General features: G+C 40.8%; 1 protein-coding gene across 2 annotated transcripts in view; it reads right to left on the bottom strand.

The window, feature by feature from the left end:
• Positions 1-18973, bottom strand: part of PGS1 (phosphatidylglycerophosphate synthase 1) — a 2908952-nt gene that overhangs the window by 1633043 nt on the left and 1256936 nt on the right. For both annotated transcript variants that reach the window (XM_044068164.1, XM_044068163.1), the window contains exon 4: positions 12963-13062. In XM_044068164.1, the coding sequence (XP_043924099.1) occupies positions 12963-13062 (100 nt within the window). The remainder of the gene's footprint in view (positions 1-12962; positions 13063-18973) is intronic.

Here is an 18973-nt window from a genome sequence, read left to right as displayed (position 1 = left end):
ACTATTTCTCACCTTGCAGCTAAAGCTAACAAGACCTCCCTCCAACAACCTCAGAGACTGCAACATCTCAGCTCCCTATCTACATGCACAAAACACAAAGCTTCAATGCACAGACCACAGGTGTCTAAATACTGGATCCCAAAATTTGGGCTTCTCTACCCCACTACATAAAGACTCAACTCTCTACTATCAATTCCAATCTCAGCTTAAAACTTATCTAAAGCTAGCAGCCGTGTCAATGCCATCCCTCCAACAACATTACCTGATCACTTTTGCTTCTCTCTGCTTCCAGTCTATCTTCTTGTATCCCCACCTAACCTTACAGTTAGCAATGTTCATACCTTGGTAATTGTATATAACAGTATATGACTGTATATGTATATTCCCCTTTATAATCTTGAAATACTGAAATCTCGAATTTCAGTATCTCGAAACCATAAAGGCGAACATTCAAAATCCTGAAACCCCAAAACCATGAAATACAAAATCTCGAACATATACACACCACACAACACATACACCATGCTACCCACACTACTTACACAAACACAACAACACAAATCAACACACCTACACTACATATAAGCAGGGGGGCAAGCCACCCTGCACCCCCCCCACTTATATATACTAACTCTGAGACTGCACAACAGGAAAAGACAGCAAACTCACACCTAGGCATTCCACAGCCCCACACACACATCACACATAAACAAACACCAACACATCCAATGCTTACACACTCATACTTTCACCTGCCTACCCTAACCCACACATACAACTTACAAACACACTTACATATTTTGTACTTGATAAAAGCTAACTTTTCTTGATTATCATACCAATTCTATCCTCAAATTTGTCAGCCCTTCATTTATTTTGCCAACAGCTCTCCATTTAAAGCAAATAACAAAGGGTAAACTGGACAGCCCTGCCTGGTTCTGCTATTCAGAAATAGCTTATTGGACTGGAAGCCCCCAACCTTAGTTGTTGCCTCCAATTCTTTATATATCCCCTTAATTAACCATATTATTGAATTGGGGAACACAAATGCAACCACTACTGTACATACAAACCCAGTTGACTCTACTGAATGCCTCCTTTTCATCAAAAATCACCAATGACATTTGTGTTTCCTTACACTCTGAATCCTCGTGGATCATCATTGTTCGATTCCTCCACAAAACCAAACTTCTCTGAAGTGCAGGCTAACACAGAAGGCCTCTGGCTAATGAAGTTTGCAAATGACTGCAAACTAGGAGCCATAGTCGAGTTCCCCTAATGATGTGGACATCCTACAGAAGGGCCTCACTGAGACAGATGCCTGGTGTCAGAGGCATGGCCTCAAGCTCAATGCCAAAAAGTGCATTGTCATCCCCTTTGGTAAAAACTCTGCACCCATGAACTACCACATAAACGGCAGTCTACATAACACCGAATGTGTGATAAGAGACCTTGGGCCCCAAGTGGACAATAGTCTCTCCTTTGATAATCACATCGCCACAGTAGTCAGGAAATCCTTCTATGTGGCACACCTCATCACAAAAGGGTTCTCATCCAGGAAAAAAGAGGTCACTGTTCCCCTCTACTCGGCACTCATTAGACCCATTATAGAGTACAAGGCCCCTTTTGGAATGTACCTCACAAGACATCTGCAGCAGAAGTACCTCAAAGAGGATTACTGGACTCCCTACACTGACCGTCTCAAAAAACTCCAGCTTTACTCTGTAGCATATCGCCTACTCCAAGGAAATCTCTGCTTAACATATAAAGTTATGTTAAACCCAGAGCTGTTGGACATGCTACACCTTAAGAAATCCCAATCCCTCCGAGCTACACACTCTAAGGACCTAAACCTTGTCACCACAATAAACAGGATATGCTGGAGGGATAGATTCCTGTCCCAGAGACTTCCTATACTCTGGAACAAGCTACCCATCTATGTCAAGCAAAGTTCCTCATTAGCACTCTTTAAGAAAAATCTTGATGAGTGGATGGGAAAGAGGAAATACACCCTGGGGATCACTTCTGTGGCTCTGCTCAACAGGGGCACAGGAAATTAACTTTCTTGGGTGGCGTAAGCCAGGGAACTTTGCTGGCTAGGCTTACTTAGGCCATTGGGCCAATAGCCTAGTACCTCCCTATGAACCTAAGAACCTATAAGATAAGTAAAGAACACACAGCAATCAGTGTAGATGAAAACACAGACTGAAGCATGCATTTTAGTATGTTGTTGCTGTCTTTCAGCTTTTCCCGGTTAGGGGTCGTCACAGCGGAACTCTGGTCCACTAATGGTTGGCAGTAGATTTTGACGAACGCCAAGGTGCCAGCTCGACATTAAACCTTCAACGAAGGCACGCCCATTTACGCATGTCTTTCGAGCACCCAACCAACCACGGGGAGGACATGCAGACTCCACACAGAAGGCACTCCCCTCACTCCAGCCGAGAAACGAATGGGAGAACCTCTTGTTGTGAGGCAACAACGCTACCGCTGCACCACCGCATGCATTTTAGTTAGGTAATACGGGTCTATATTATAATCTCGAAGGTTTAAAACTTTGAATCACTAAAGATCGAACTTTAGTGATCGAAGTCTTAAACCATCGAAACCAAAAAAAAAAAAAATACTAAATTAAAAAAATAAATAAATAGTGTGTAGGCAGGGGGGCAAGCCCCCCTGTCCCCCCCACCTCCCCTACTTAAATATACCAACTCCGAGAACACACTACATTGAAGTAAATGGAAATCTCCCCCTACAGAGATTTTTCCATTTAAACATTCGATATAGTGCGCTTTTGGTATATTCTCATGTCGACAGTGTCATATTCGATACTGTCCGACTTCGAGGATTTTAATATACACCCGGTAATACTTGGGTGCAGCTGTCAATTTGGGACAACCATTCCCCTCTGCAGGAGTAAACTTTAATTACTGAAAATGTCCTTAGTTTTCTGTTTGTTCTAAGTTAATGGGAATGGGGGAGGGGTCTAAAAATTATAGTTTTTTGTTTGAGTGTTTTTATTAAAGTAAAAAGTTTTGAAAAATGTAATATAGTTCCAAATGGAGATGAAAAGAAGCAACTACATAAGAGATTAGCCTACCAAATATTAATTAAATTAAAAGTTGGAAACCTGCATTCAAAAAACTGTCACATACAATAGGCAGGAATAATAGCTTTCTATCATAATGGTTACTCTGTCAAAATTATCAAGGAATTTAAATGGCCTTACAGGTATACACAGAAAGGAGAGAGTACTGAATTATATTAAAAAGGGTAAGTAGCAACTAGCAATGATGCAGAGGAGACATTTGGACACAGGACCCAAGACTTTGTTAATCAGGCCGACTGAGGGCTACTGCAAGCAGATAACCCAAATATGATGACTGCAACAGTGAAACACGAAGAACATCTTTGACTATGGAAAAAAAAAAAAGAACAGACAAAATAAATTGTAAGCCCCCTTGCACCCCCCACGTGGGGGGCTGTGCCCTCCAAAACCCCCCTACTTAAATATACCAACTCCGAGATCGCACCACATTGAACAAAATGGAAACCGCCGTTTATGGAGATTTCCATTCAAACGCTTGAACTTTTACAAATTCAAACTTATGGTCTCGACCATATCTGGTTCAAACTTGTAAAAGTTCGACTACATAATAGGAACCGTAGACATTGTACATCATGCATATGCTCCCCGCTCAAGGCATAGGACACAAAGGTGACGTACAAACAAGTATCTGTGGAATCCCCCTTGAACCCTCTGAAATGATCTGCCGAGTTTCACCCTCAAAATCTGGAATGGATGTCTGCGGAACCTCCAAGAATGTTAGAGAAGTTGGATCAATGCCAGCCTCGACACGTTTATGGCAGAGGAATATGATGTTACAACTGAGTGACCTTCTGGGCCTTCACTAGCCTCAAGAGAGATGTCCATGGGAGGCAAGACAGCACCAGAATCAGACCTGACTCTTCTGGTCTTTTTCTTGACAGGCGGTTGACCTTCGGGATGGAAGGATTCCGCCACTGCAGCCAGTGCCAACAATTTAAGACACTGGTTCTCCAGGTAGATGGACAAGAAGAAGAGATGACTATAAAGGATCTTAGGGACACAGGCTTGATAGACAGAACACAGAGCATGGCTGTGAGAATCATCCAAACAGATACACTGCTTGTGATAATCCTTATGGGAATCTCCCTCCCACACTGACATTTTCTTTTTCTGCATATCATGTAAACTCACAACAATGAAAATGCATAAAAATATAGGAAGAAACCCCAATGGGGCACTTATTTGGAATGTGGTTCAGAAACCAGCACAGAAGAAGGAGCATTCAGACAGAAGTTCAATGATGGCGTTCAAATTCATGGCAAAGTAGTTCTGAGGTATGTACATCTGTACGTGACCTTTATGCTCTATGCCTTGAGTGGGGAGCATACACATGATTTACATCTATAAAATCCTAAGGCTTTGGCATACAGGTCAGAAACTGGCTACCCTTGGCATGGAATCCATTTAGTAAAGAATACTGCAACAGTGACATGAAAGGACGTCTACTACTTCCCAGGGTATCAAACTTCATTTATTTTTCACTTAATTTTTTGCCACCGTACCTTTAAATGCTAATTTACTTGTACCTTGTACTATTCTCACTCAGCAGATAGGTTTTGGACTTCTCATGGTCAATAATTTGCACCAGCATACTTTTTGCCTCCGAGATGGTCATGAAAAAATAGCTACTGATTTTGCAGATGTATGAAATTATCTCTGTATATATTTCATCAAGAGAACACTGTTTAACTCACTTAAGATTAACTGCATGCACCAAAAAGATGGGTCTCCTACTGAAAGCCTTTGCTAATAGAAAAACAAGATAATTACTTTGCAAACAAAAAAAACAACACAATTTTCCTTGCTATTTATTATTTCAGTTTTCAAACTTATTTGTCTAAAATACATAGGTTCATAGGTTCATACTAGGCTATCTGCCCAAGGGCATTTATAAGCCTAGCCCATAGTTATGTGGCTTTCGCCACCCCTTTAGTTTGAATAAAAACTATGCCTATCATTTTTCTGTGCCTCTGTCAAGCAGTGACACTGAAGTAATCCATGGGGTATATCTGCGATCTCCCATCCATTGGTCAAGATTCCTCTTGAACAAGGCCAGCGAGGTGCTCTGCCTCACATGTACCGGGATTTTGTTCCACAGCATAGGGAGTCTCTGGGTGATGAATCTGTCCCTCCAGCACGTTCTATTTATAACCGTGTCAAGGTTTAAGTCTCCGCCCTTGTGGTTCTGAGGGATCTAGATTTTTGAGGTGAAGCATATTCATCAAATCTGGGTTTGACATGGCCTTATATGTCAGGCACAGGTCACCTCTGAGCAAGCGGTATGAGACTGAATAAAGCTGGAGTTCTTTCAGTCGGGCAGCATAAGACATATTTTTGAGACCCTTTATCCTTTTGGTGGGGAACTTTTGGGGCCTTTCAAGCTGCATCAGGTGTCTGGTCAGATACATTCGAGCGGGGCATTGTACTCAATCATAGGTCTAATGAGTGATGACTACACGGGGACGATGACCTCCCTTGATCTAGATGTGAATCCCTTCATGATCAGGTGGGCGATATAGAAGGTTTTCCTAACTACTTTAGCAACATGAGTGTCAAACGAAAGACTACTGTCAACTTGGGTCCCCAGATCCCTGATGACTTCTTCTGTGCTCAGTGGATTGTCACCTATATGGTAGCTAGGGGTAACCTTGTTTTTCCCGAAGGGTATGACTATGCATTTTTGGCGTTTAACTTCAGGCCATGGCTCTGGCACCAGTTATCCGTTTCTGTGAGGCCCTTCTGGAGGATATCTGTGTCAGATGTGTTTTCGACTATGGCGCAGTTTGCAGTCATCTGCAAACTTTGTCAGCCATAACCCTCCTGTGTTTGCTTGTACTTCAGGAAAGTAGATGCCGAACAAGAGTGGACCCAGGACTGAGCCCTGTGGGACACCACTTGTGACAGGCTTTGAGTCTGACATGGCTCCAGCAACTCTGACCCTGTGGGTTCTGTCGCTTAGCCAGTTTGCAACCCATCTTGTGATGTATGGGTTTACATTCAAGCTGATGAGTTTTTCGATGATACCTGAGTGGGGTATTGTGTCGAAGGCCTTTGCCAGGTCGAGGTAGGCTGTATGGACTGCCTTTCCTCATCAATGGCCTTGGTAACTGTCTCGAAAAAGTCAACCAAGTTTAAGAGGCAGGATCTGCCTTTGACAAAGCCAAACTGGGTTGGATCCAAAGTCTGCAAGTTCCCTATGTCTTTATTTATGAGTTCCATTATGATCCTCTCCATGGCTTTGCAGATAAGGCTTGTCAAGCTAATGGGGCGGTAATTTCCAGGGTCTGTGGAGGCACCGCCCTTATGAAGTGGGACCACAGTCGCCGTGCGCCACTCCTTGGAGTGCGTATCCTGAGGTGAGGCTAAGATTAAACAGCTGTCCTAACTGTGGGTTTAATTCCTCGTTGAGTTCATGAAGCACACAGCCGGGGACACCATCCGGTCCCATGGATGCTGTGTTTTTTGCCTTAGTGAGGGCAGTTCTCACCTGGGCGTTGGAGATGTTTAGGGGGCTACAATCCTCTGGAATAGATATCTCTCCTTTTGGGGGACGGAGTTTGCACTGAACCTGTCAGCCAGTATGTTAGCAATGTGTGTAGGTTCAGTAATTTTCACATCATTTTGAACTAATTCTGAGCATATCTGGGAGTTTCCTCCTAGGTTTCTAACATAGCTAAAGAAGGCCTTATGATTGTCTTTAGAGTCCTTGGCGATTTTTCTCTCAAAATTTGCCTTTGATGATTTTATGAGAGCTCTTAGTTTTTACTTATAATGATCAAAGGTGTCTTACCTTTCAAGGATTTTGCTCTATCTTGTAGTAGCTTCCTCCTTTTGTTGTAGAGCTTGTTTATGGCTGGGGTCCACCAGACTGGACGCTTGCCTTTGGTACAGAAAGTCTTAGTTTTGTTTGGGATTGCCTGATCCATGCAGTCCTGTAGGTGCTGGTAGAAGGCATTTGTAAGTGATTCAGCGGTTTGAGTAATGTTTACCACTGGCTCAGGGGCCTTAAAGGAGACCACACTAGTTTTTAGAAGTGTGAAATCGGCTTTTGAGAAGTTTTTCACTGTGGTCTTTTTGTTTCAGGTGGGGAATGAGGACCTCCAGCGAGATTAGTTTATGATCTGATCTCACCAGTGAGGGTATACTTCGGTGTTGAACATTTTGATCCCATGTTCGTGATGATGAGATCAAGTATGTTTTCACCTCTTGTGGGGATGGTGACTAGTTGTTCCATGGCATTTGAGTTTATGAACTCCAGGAATCTTTGGGTTAGAGTGTTCGGGCTTGAGTAGTGTTCCCAGTCTATATTAGGGTAGTTGAAGTCACCTAGTATGATGGTGTTTGGAGATACATTTATCCTCAATGTTTTCAGGAAGGCCATGTGAGGTTCCTGAGTTTGAGAGGGTGGCCTGTAACATGCTACAAATTGCAGAGCAGTCTTGCCTATGGTTAATTGCACCTGGATGGTCTCCGATGCATCGTGCGTTGCCACCAACCTTGAGGTGTGGGTGTCCTTTATGAATATGGACACCCCCCCTCCTTTCTTGTTGAACTCAAACCAAATATGTTAATCTAGATAGCTTCCTCTACAAAATAAGGGAAATTATTTTAATTCTATATATAATTTATATATAATGTGATCAATACAGTTTTATATCCCCAACCCAACAGCCTAAGGTCACAACATTATATTAACTTTTAACTTTATTCTGTCCAGCCTTTCTCACCTTGTTATACTGTAAAACCTGGATACCTTACAACTAAGAAAAAGTGTTTTCTTGCTTTAATATCTTGAACATACATTGTCATCTCCCACCTTGCATTTAAACTCACCTGATTGCACACTACTCAGAACTGTTTTACAATATAACATGCAATTTATATAATGCTTTTTTATACAAATGATAGTAAAAAAACAAAAAACTGTTCAGTTACAGTTATTACTTTAGTCCATTCAGTCCCCTTTTAAACCTTAATGACAAAGTGGGGTATAAGCTTTATAGTTCGCCCACTGGTTTAACACAGTCAACAAAAGTCCAGTCTTTCTCAGCCACTTATTCTCACAAAGTCACATTTCACATGCATATTCCTACATCTAAAGGGATTGATGCTTTATTCTCCCCTATTTATTCACTAACTTCACAATGTTGATGGCTTTCTTCTGGATCGTCTCCATCTCCCCCAACACCAGTCTATAGTTCAAGTATAAGATACTCCTGATTTTTCTAGTCAACTCCTGTGTTTGTTTTCCCTCATTCAAGCATTCTCTTTTAGACACTGGAAAAGGTTTAAATGACAGTCTGTCTATGGGCTTTGTTATTGTCAGAAGAACGAAGAGTTCCCTTGTACCTGCTGGCTTGCCCTTTGTTAGCTAAGTTTTTTTTTTCTTAATTTCCACCTTAGCTTGTTCTACATTCAAGTATGTACTTGATCTTGCAGAAAAATATATTCTGCAGAAAGCTAAATATAGCTGTTTGAATCTCACACCTGCTTGTCAGCATTCACTGAATCCTGGGATAAACCTATTTCTCTTCTGCTTCTGGTACAGTGAATAATAATTTTTCACAAATTCTTAGCTGTCTTGAGTTATTAACACTTTTTCCCTTCTGACACAATTTTATCAGGAGCAACTCTTTCTGGTAATATGGCTGCATCTTTACTAATACAGGTCTTTTCTCCTTTCTTGTTGGCAGATTTGGAGCATACACACATATTGTGCCCTCCCAATTAACAAACTGTGCTGCAGAACACTAGTCCAGTTGCTTATCTGTACTTGAATGTAGTCTGTTCCTTCCAGTTTATCCTCTGGTACAGCAGAAAATCTCAGGTTTAATATGCACGCTCTTTTATCTTCATTATTTAGATACAGTTCTTGAGAAACCTCATGTTCAGCCAGCCTTATTTTAGTTCTTCATCAGCCTTTTGCAGTTGTATCAACTCATCTAATTAGCCAATTAAAGCTTCTATTTTTCCAGCATTTTATTTCACTTTACATATTCTTTCAGCCTTTTACTTATCTTACACAAACCTCTAAATACATTTTTTCCACTAAATTACTAGAAACCATCTCCTGTACCAAAGCCAAAACGTGAACTGTATTTGCAGAACAGCTGCAAGATTCTTCTTGAACACTGCTTTTTTTTTCTGGTTGACTTTTTCTTACTTTCTCCAAATTTCTTTTTTGCTGACATCCAGGCTGTGCCATTACTAGCCAGTAACTAAATCTTCTCCAGACTGATAAAATGCACTAGCTTTTTTCTCTGAGTTTCAATTTTCATACTAGGAGAGTGGTAATCAAGTTGCTTATCAGGGTGCAGCTGTCTTGGAACTCCTGAGACTGACAATCTGTGGGGAAGCTGGCATTTACATGAACATTCATGCCTCCCTAGCTGAGGCAGATAAACCACACAAACCTAATTTTTGTGTCTCAGGCAAAAGGCTTATAAATAGAAAAATCTACAATGCAATAAAGAAGCCAAGTAAAAAAACATGTTCAGTAATGGGTACTTATCTGCCAACTCTTTACGAATGAGGCTAAAGAGACAAATGGAGAGAAGTTTTCATACAGGGTAATGACCTACACTGTCTCAAGAACGAACTAAAGATGGAGTGTGCTGAAGCCGTACTTTCATTTGCAGCATGTTGATATCCCTTGGAAGGTGAGGTCAACCTGTCCAGGCAAAGGGTGCAAAGCTGTCAAAGCTGGGCTGGATTGTTGGGACTTAAACTGCAGCAAGATATTTATGGTGATTGCTATAACAGTGCCCCAGATGAAGAACATCACTAGAACATTGAGCCAGAGACTCCCCTTTATGTACAGTGATTTTGGGCTTCTTTTTGCATGAAATATTTTTCATTTACATGTTTGAGATGTGTGTTCGCTTATATTTTCTCACTCAGAACAGCTCGAATGGGTATGATACTATGTTATTAAATATGGGCCACAGCTTATGTAAAAGAACCTGTGCTACCACAATGCACTTCTTCATGCAAGCAGGCATTTTTATAGGGGGGGGGCAAACTTGACCACTGTAAATATATGAAAAACATGTATGTTACTTATTGCAACAATGTTGGCCTTGAAGATCTCATATTACAGAGTAGCTCATTCAACCAAATTTTTCATGATCACCTCCTCCCCTGTGAAAAACAAGAAAAAAAAGCTGCATAAAATGTATTTAATGGGTTTTTAAACTAAGTGCACCAATATCTTTTTCTTTACAGATATGAGCAAAATGATGACATCAGAGGCAAATGCAATATACATGGACAGTTAAAAGTTGCCAACCAATCAGCTCAGCTCTCAAAGGAAAAAAAAAATTACAAGGAAAGCCTGCACACACTTTGGTTCATAGGTGTTTACTAGGTTAACCACCACTAGGGTCTTTTTAAGCCAAGCCATGCATCCCATGTCTTAGACAAGTTCTGGTACCCTTGGTAGGTGCAAGCAGGGTCATGAGAGATGAAACATTTACAAGCAGGAGCATGGGAAATGAAACCTTTACAGGCTGTCTATGTCCATTAGATTCATAGTTGCCAAACAAGATGAATTTCCCATTCCCCATCCAGTTGCCAAGTTACACTTGAATTGGATTAAGAAGGAACTCTGTTTCACATGGATGGATAGCCTGTTCCACAGAAAGGATAGTCTCTGGAATACATGCCTGTCTCTTCAGCGGATCCTATTCATATCACAGGCAATATTTAAGTCTTTAGAATGGAATATACCGGTACTGTTTGTTTTGTGGATATGCAAGACCAGGGTGGGGTCCAACAATGCCATAAATGCAAGGCATAATTCTCCCCTCAACAGCCTGTAGGAGATAGAATACAGGGATATGGCTTAGAGGCGGCAATCTGCACAGGACATGTTACTTACACTTTGTATTTTTTTAGTGAGGAACCCCTGTGGATGTTCCAATTGCTAGATGTGCCTGGTTAGGTACATATAAAAGCACTCAATGATAGGTCTGACGAATGCTGAATATAGTGAAACAATGGCCTTCCTTGGCCCTAGATGCCATTCCTTTGTTAAGTTGCAGAATACAGAATAATTTAGTCACTGCTGCTGACAAACGATGGTCAAAGACTAAATCACTGCCTGTGTGAGTCCCCAAGTCCCTGACTACTGGGTCGACTCTTAGGGGAATGTTGTCGATACAATAGTTACCAAGGGTAAATGACTTCCTGAAGGATACTATTCTGCATTTCTTGGCATTAGTTTTAGTCCATGGCTCTGACGCATGCTATTTGAATGTGTCAGCCCTTTATGGAGAAAATTAGTGTCAGTGGAGGATTCTATGACTGCTCCTAGTTTGAAATTGTCTGCGAATGTTGTCAGCCAGAGGTCCTTGACATTGACCACGACTTCAGAGATGTAAATGTCAAAAAAGAACGGTCCCATGACTAATCCCTGAGGGAAGCATTTTGTAACTGGCCTCTTGATAGATGTGGACTCCCCAATTCTAACTTCCTGGGTCTTGTCTGTGAGCCAGATGGCCCTTCACTGGGTTACATACGGGCTTTTACCTAATCTCTTGAGTTTATCAACAATGCCAGAATGGAGTATTGTGTCAAATGCCTTGGCTTGGTCAAGGTGCACAGTGTGAACCATTCTGTTCTCATCCATTGCTTTGGTGACCTTCTCAAAGAAATCCACCAGGCTGAGTAAACATGACCTGGCTTGACAAAGCCAAATTGGGTTGGGTCCAGTGTCTGAAGGCTTCCTGTGTCATTATTGATCATTTCCATGAAAATACTTTCCATAGCTTTGCATATGAGATTAGTGAGGCTTATGGGTCTGTAGTTTCCAGATTCTGTAGATGGCCCACCTTTGTGTAAAGGGATGTCTGCTGTTGCTGTTCTCCATTCATGAGGAATGAAGCCTGTCTGGAAGCTATTGTTAAAAATGATTCAGAGGGCCTGAAAGATCATGTTTCATGCTATTCAGAAGGCATCCTTGGATACTGTCTGGACCCATCAATGTAGTGTTCCTGGTCTTAGAGAGAGCTTTGGGGACCTGTTTGTTCCATAGTGATTGCAGGGGGAATTATATTTGATGGTATTTCCTGAAGGAAGGTTGAGGGGAAGAGGGGCAAAGTTAAGAGCATAATTTGTCTTCCAGTAGGTTTGCCTTATCGTCTGGCTCAGTATAGATGCCTTCATTAACAATGAGCTTTGAACACAATTGTGTACTGCCTTTGAGGGGGAAATGACATGAGAAGAACATGAAGCTCGACAGAAACAGTAACCAGAAGTCACAATCAAACCCAAAATCTTCAGCTTTGAGGCAGAAATACGAATCCACTATGCCACCAAACTTAAAGTTCAACAAAATCGAGTACGTGACTCCATAAGCTGGAACTCAAAGGCTATAATGTGTCAGTTCTCTCCTTTCTAAGAAAAAAGTAAAGTTTCAGGACAAAATGCAAGAAATGTGTGAGCAACACTCAGAAAAGTAGTCACTTAAGTATGAAACACTCAATGAAGAAGCAACAACTGCAACTGACTTTCACTCATAAAAGCATTTAGCTTATACATAATTTTGCACACACCTCTGCTAGTGATATACTAACTAACTCCACTGCATCATAAAGAAAAGGGAATTCTTGGAGATGCAGCAATCTCATTCTATACACATTGTAATTGCACATTACAGTGTTGATTGCTTATGACTCACAATTAAATCTGGTAACCAAAAAATCTTAATAGGAATAGACATTAAGTAGAGCTCCATCAATGAATAATACATACTGAAAATGAACATCTAAAGTCTCAAAAATGTGCTAACAAAAATCAAACAATGGTGTTGTAAAAACAGAGAGAGAAGCTTAGATAAAAAAAAAAAAATCACCTCTTGATCCACGTGTAAAGTCTAGCAGAACCGAGACTCTAAGGGAGGAGATTTGATTTTCCTGCACAGAAAGCTCCAAGGCCTGCTGTAGACAATTCACCTGCAGAAAAGTAATAATTTGTTTTACAGCTAAACATGACTACTTTCAATGTTTAACATGCAGAGTTGAGGCAAAAAGCAATACTCAGTAATCCATATTACATAAACAATCAGCATTAATCCCGTCAGTAATAACGGCCTTGAAAAGAAATAGAGAAATGAGCACGACAAGACACTGCACAAGCATCAATGCAAATTGCCACTATGACATGCCTTTTCTGAATGAGTTCTCTACAGCCTTAATCAATCTTTGGAACAGAACCTACTACTGTGCACCAACACATGGTACACTAGGAAGATTAGTGTGTGTGTTTGTGTAATGAGAATCACAGCTGATCTGCATGAAAATGCTTTTAGGAGAAACTCAGAAATTAGGAGAATTAGCGGAAAAGCATATAGAAGACCAAGGGGCCACTGACAGACTACAGCATCCATGGTGACTGCACCTCTAGGTGGTATAAGAGAAAAGTAGCCATTGTATTTGGTGCTGCAAGGGGAAGCAAATAGGTCACAGCAAGGTTTGCACCAATAAATGAATATCTGGTGAGCCAATGAAGAATTAAGACAGCACTCACAAAGCATCATAATAGACCTGGTGAGCTTGTCCTCTGGGTAGTCGTCTCTCTCCAGAATGTGCTTTGCAATTAGAAAGTGATATGAATCTAACACCTGTTGGCATACCACTCACAGCCCCTTTGCAAATGATGCAGGATTTGATTCTTCCTGTTTGTTTGGTATTGGTACTGACAGGGTGTTCTGTCTAGACAGAAATCACACCTTGAGGAAGAAGGCAGGGCCACCATCATTTCCTGATACTGGTAGAAATGCTGGCCTCTATTTGCTTCCAGACTCCTTGGATCATTCTTCCTTCAAAATGTCCCACACACCCAGACAGGGCATGTTCATGGTTACTACTTCTGCTGAGGGGTTAACAATATGAAGTGTGTGCCTAGATGCAGATGTGAGGAGTTTAGCATGCTGGTGTTAAATGAATTGGAAATACCAGAATGCCTGACAACTGGAACCACTATGCCAGGAATTACCACAGAAGGACCCTGGTAAAAGTGGGCATGAAAAACCATTACAAGAGCCATCATAATTCCTAGCATTTTAAAAATGAAAAATGCTGGTGGAGAGTGTTCTTGCAAGAGGAGCTGCACACAGTTGTTCTGATCGCAAGAATTCTTTCTGTGGGTATACTTACAAGATAGTCCTATATATCCAGACAATAATCGATAAATCTGATCTGTTGTATGGACTGCAGACATGAATTTTTGAACTTGGTGGAGATACCTAAAAATAGGCAGAGCTGTAAAAAGTAATCTCTGACTGACTGTAAGGAATAAGTTTGTTGCAATGAGGAGCCAATCATCTAGATATGGAAAAGCAGGTATTCTCTTGAGTCGCAGATAGGTTGTGACTACAGCCATGTACTTACTGAAAACCTGGGGGGCTGTGTTGAGACCAAAGGGCAAGGCACTGAAGTGATAGTGACTGTTTTCTATCCAGAAGCACAAGAAACTCCAGGCAAAGTAATCTTTGCAATTTTTATATGGATGTAGGCATCCTGGAGGTCTATGGAGCACATCCAGTTGTTCATTCTGAAATATGTCAGAATCACTTGCACTGTGACCATCCCAACTGGCTCTTTTTAACATATTGGTCTATGCTTCTCAGATCTAGAACTGGCCTGAGATTCATGTTCTTTGGAACTAAAATTAATCTGAAATAGCTTCCTTACCCTCTCTGGTCTGGTGGGACCCTCCAGAAGGCTCTTTTTCTTTGAAGGAGGATGGAAATCTCCTTTTTGGATGCTTTGTACTGGTGGGGTGGGATGTCTAGTAGTGGATGAAGCTGGAATTGGGAAAAGGGAATAGTATAGCCTAGCTTCGGGACATTTTCTCTCTTATCCATTTGTCTTGTGTGATGGCCAGCCATGTATCAATGTAGAAAGACACACCACAGGTGGACAGTCAGGCAAGCACTTAGGATTGCTGGCTCTCTTTTCTAGAGAGGGGATCAGAGAGGGAACTCTGAGGATCACCACAACTTCTTGGCTAGCATCCATTAAAGGTGTAACCTCTGCTATGTCTGCCCCTATCCACAGAGGAATTAAAGAACTGCAGCATGGGGCTTTGTAAACCACATGGATTTGAGCCCTTCTGATTGAAGAGGAGTTATTGAGAGCTCCTGATAATTTTTCCTTCTCAATAGGGCCTAAAATAGTGGAACCCTCAAAGAGGGGAGTTAGTGAAAGATACCTTAAGGTTTTCTCCAAAATCACAGAGACAGAGAAGCAAGTAAATGGAGAAATTTGTAATGTTCAGCATCATCCCCAATGTCATCTCTAGCTATGCAGGGTAGCTCAAGTAAAATATCCATAGCCTGTTCTGCTAGGTCTCTTTGGAAGTGATTCATGTGAGTCACATAGTTAAACGCCCTCAAGGCAAAACAGCTATAGGCATATGCTCACTTCCCCATTCTATCATCCTAGACTTCTTACTAGGAGGATGGACAGCAGAAGACCTGTCTGCAACTCTTGGTGGCTACTGTAACAATCATAGTATCCATTAGAGATCCTTTTGACTAATAATGGCTATCTTTAGATTGGTGCAATATTTTATCAGGCTTGGAAGGTTGTTTTGGCAATGTCAGGTTCCTGTCAAACCCTCTTGGTGATTAGGTCAATAAAATAATTTGCCAGAGGGACCACCCAAGAGGTATATGGGAGAGAACAATATGCCTCAAATATTCCTACTTCATCTTGAAAAGGCAGCCTGGGGGGGGGGACTGATCCCATCTGCCTCATTAATTCAAGCAAGCACCTTGCTCAAAGGATACATCTTCAGGAGAGGATTGTGGTGACCACTATCATTCAAGTTCATGCCTGATGTGATGGACTCACATCAGGGAGTTTGTGTGTCTCATAGGTTCATAGGTAAGTACTAGGCTATCTGCCCGAGGACATCTATAAGCCTAGCCAGAATGTGTTGGCTTTCGCCACCCCCCTTAGATTAGTTCCATGTGCCTCGGTCCAGCAGAGCCATAAGTTCCCTATGCCTCAGTCCAGCAGAGCCACTGCAGTGATCACCGGGGTAAATTTTCTGTTTCCCATCCACTCGTCAAGGTTTCTCTTGAAGAGTGTTAGTGAGGGGCTCTGCCTAATGTAGATTGGAATCCTGTTAAAAAGCATGGGGAGTCTCTGGGACAGGAATCTATCCCTCCAGCACGTCCTATTTATCGTTGTGGTAAGGTTTAGATCCCTAGAGCATGTGGCTCTTGGGGATTTGTTTTTTTTAGGTGGAGCAAGTCCATCAATTCTGGGTTGGACATGGTCTTGTATGTCAGGCAGAGATCACCTCTAAGTAAGCGGTATGAAACAGAGTACAGCTGGAGTTTCTTTAGTCAGGCTGAATAGGGCATATGTTTGAGGCCAGTAATCCTCTTGGTGAGGTACTTCTGTGGTCTTTCCAGCTGTTGCAGATGTCTTGTAAGGTACATCCCAAATGGGACGTTGTACTCTATGATGTATAACATTCAATGATATATAATATATATATATCATATATATGATATATTAATAACTCTATGATATATAACATTTAGCCTAATGGAAGATTTCTGTCTATTCTTTTTTTTTTCTTCATAGTTATTACAAAACATATGAAGAATATGACTTTGTTGAAAATATAATAGGGAGAGAGAAAAGCTTAACATATCACAGAAAGAACTGAGGCTGGTTATTTCTTGAGTGATCTCTCCCAACATAATTTTGTATTGGCAAACAATGGGGAAGTGAGAAGCAGCAGCAATGTGGACCCCAGAACTCCTTCTCACCCTTTTCATTCAAATTCTAATAAAATACCGACTTATGACTAACATAGATGATGCTTCGGTAAATAATTTCAATTTACTACATAAAAACAAATGAACTTGAACTATTAAAAAGAAACACAGTCTGAGATGGAAACCACACAACAGCATATCTTGAGTGGATATGTACGCATCTCTTGGAAGTTATAAAGCAGAAATTAACATAAATATGCTATTGTAGTTTATATGGCTAACTTGTTTTGAAACCATAACTCTGAACGGCCCACAATTTCACAGACTGTCTAAAATTTTTACCTCATATGTTTAGTCTCCCCCCTTTAAAAAATGTGTGTTTTCTAACAAATCAGTGATGACTGCAGTCAACTAGGTAATGAAAGAAATTCAAGTTTCAGACTTGTATCCTGTTTTGCTTGAAATACTGAAGACACCAGGGTTTCTATTTAAAGTAAAATATTGTAAACATGTTGGTGACAATTTCATTAGGGGAAATATCATACCTCTCAGCCTCTTGGATCAAGAAATCTGGACAAAGCCATAAATAATAGGGGGGGGGGGGGCAAAAAACGGGACAGTTCTTAAATCTTACTCTTAACAAATGTAGACAATTGATAGTAGTTTTTGCTTTAGTGTGAATTTTCTGAAGGGTATGACGTCTGAAATTCAAATGTATTTTAGGACTTCAATCCTGAATGATTTGCAAACGATTTGCCAGAAAATCGCAGTTTTATGAAAAATAGACCAAAAATATGAGCCAAAAATCTGGACAGTTGAGAGGTTTGAGTCATAACTCTTAGTGTAAGAAATCTGGACAAAGCCGACAAAAGTTCAAAAATAGGGATATATTTTAGATATTGCTCTTATAAACTTAGAAAATTGCTAGAGTAACAGGGTTTGTTTTAACATGCATTTTGTGAAGGATTTGAAGTCTGAAACTCAACATGTGTCTCATTATTTAGAGACTTCAATCCTGAGGTCTTCTCTGTGATTTGCCAGAAAACCACAATTTTTATGAGGAACGGACCAAAAATATGACCAAAAATCTGGACGTTTGACAGTTGAGAGGTATGAGTCATGTTGGCAACTAAAGCACAGACATGACATGTTAAGTTGTAGCAGTGATTTTAATATTTACTACACCACAAATTATACTTTCATCAGCAGTTTTTCCAACACAGCTGTTGATGACAATCGTCAGTACTGATGCAATTAATTTTGTTTCTTTGAATTTACTTATTTACTGCATTTTCCTATTGCTCATTTACTGCATTTTCCTGTCTATCAACTAGAACAACCACTGCCGTCGAAGTTCATTGAACATGTACTTCTTTAGAATGAGCGCAGCTTGTAGGAGTTGTGGATCGTCACAGGATTAAACCTTTTACTTCTAGATGTAAAAGTCCTCTTACATGTTCTTTTCCTAGGTGTATCTGAATGGACTGACTGGAGTCTTTGGAAGATTCCGTGAACCCCTTAATTGGTCATCTTCCTCATACACCTCAGTCCTGACCTGTTAGAGCCAATGCCCCAATTACTGATCTGTCAAAGGAAATTTCAGCAGCCTGCAGCAGTTTGCCCTTCATAAACATGAATGTATGCACTCGTACAGGAAAACAGTACTGAGGTGTAGAAAATCAGACCAACAATGACACCACCCCATTTTCAGGCGGTAAAATCAAAACTCAGATATTTATGTTTTATGCTGATCAAAGGGGCAAAAATTGTTGCAGGGTAATGCTTCACTACATACCATATATGGATTACTTGTTTTATTTTTAGCTCCTAGAGTAGAATAAGAGGAGGTGGGCAAGTAAGGTCACTATTCTTTGGAAGCTCTAGGAAGGTGACTGACAATGTAATATAATACTACAGTTCTCTTGGTCCCTTTGCAGATCTGCATTAGTGATATAAGAAAATGCTACCTCTAGGTGAACTTAGCCTAGAAAAATCTTAACAGTTTCTCTTTACCAGATAGTAAAGTGATGCTTATTAATTACATTAATGACACTCATGAGTCCAAAGTCAATCTTCCATAGGTCTTTCTTCATCAATATAATGGGTATTACTGTGACACTGAACAA

This window comes from Protopterus annectens, chromosome 4.part0 (genome assembly GCF_019279795.1).
Source record: "Protopterus annectens isolate FY-2018-M chromosome 4.part0, PAN1.0, whole genome shotgun sequence".
Lineage (NCBI taxonomy): Eukaryota > Metazoa > Chordata > Ceratodontiformes > Protopteridae > Protopterus > Protopterus annectens.
This window is presented reverse-complemented; position numbering and strand designations above follow the sequence as displayed.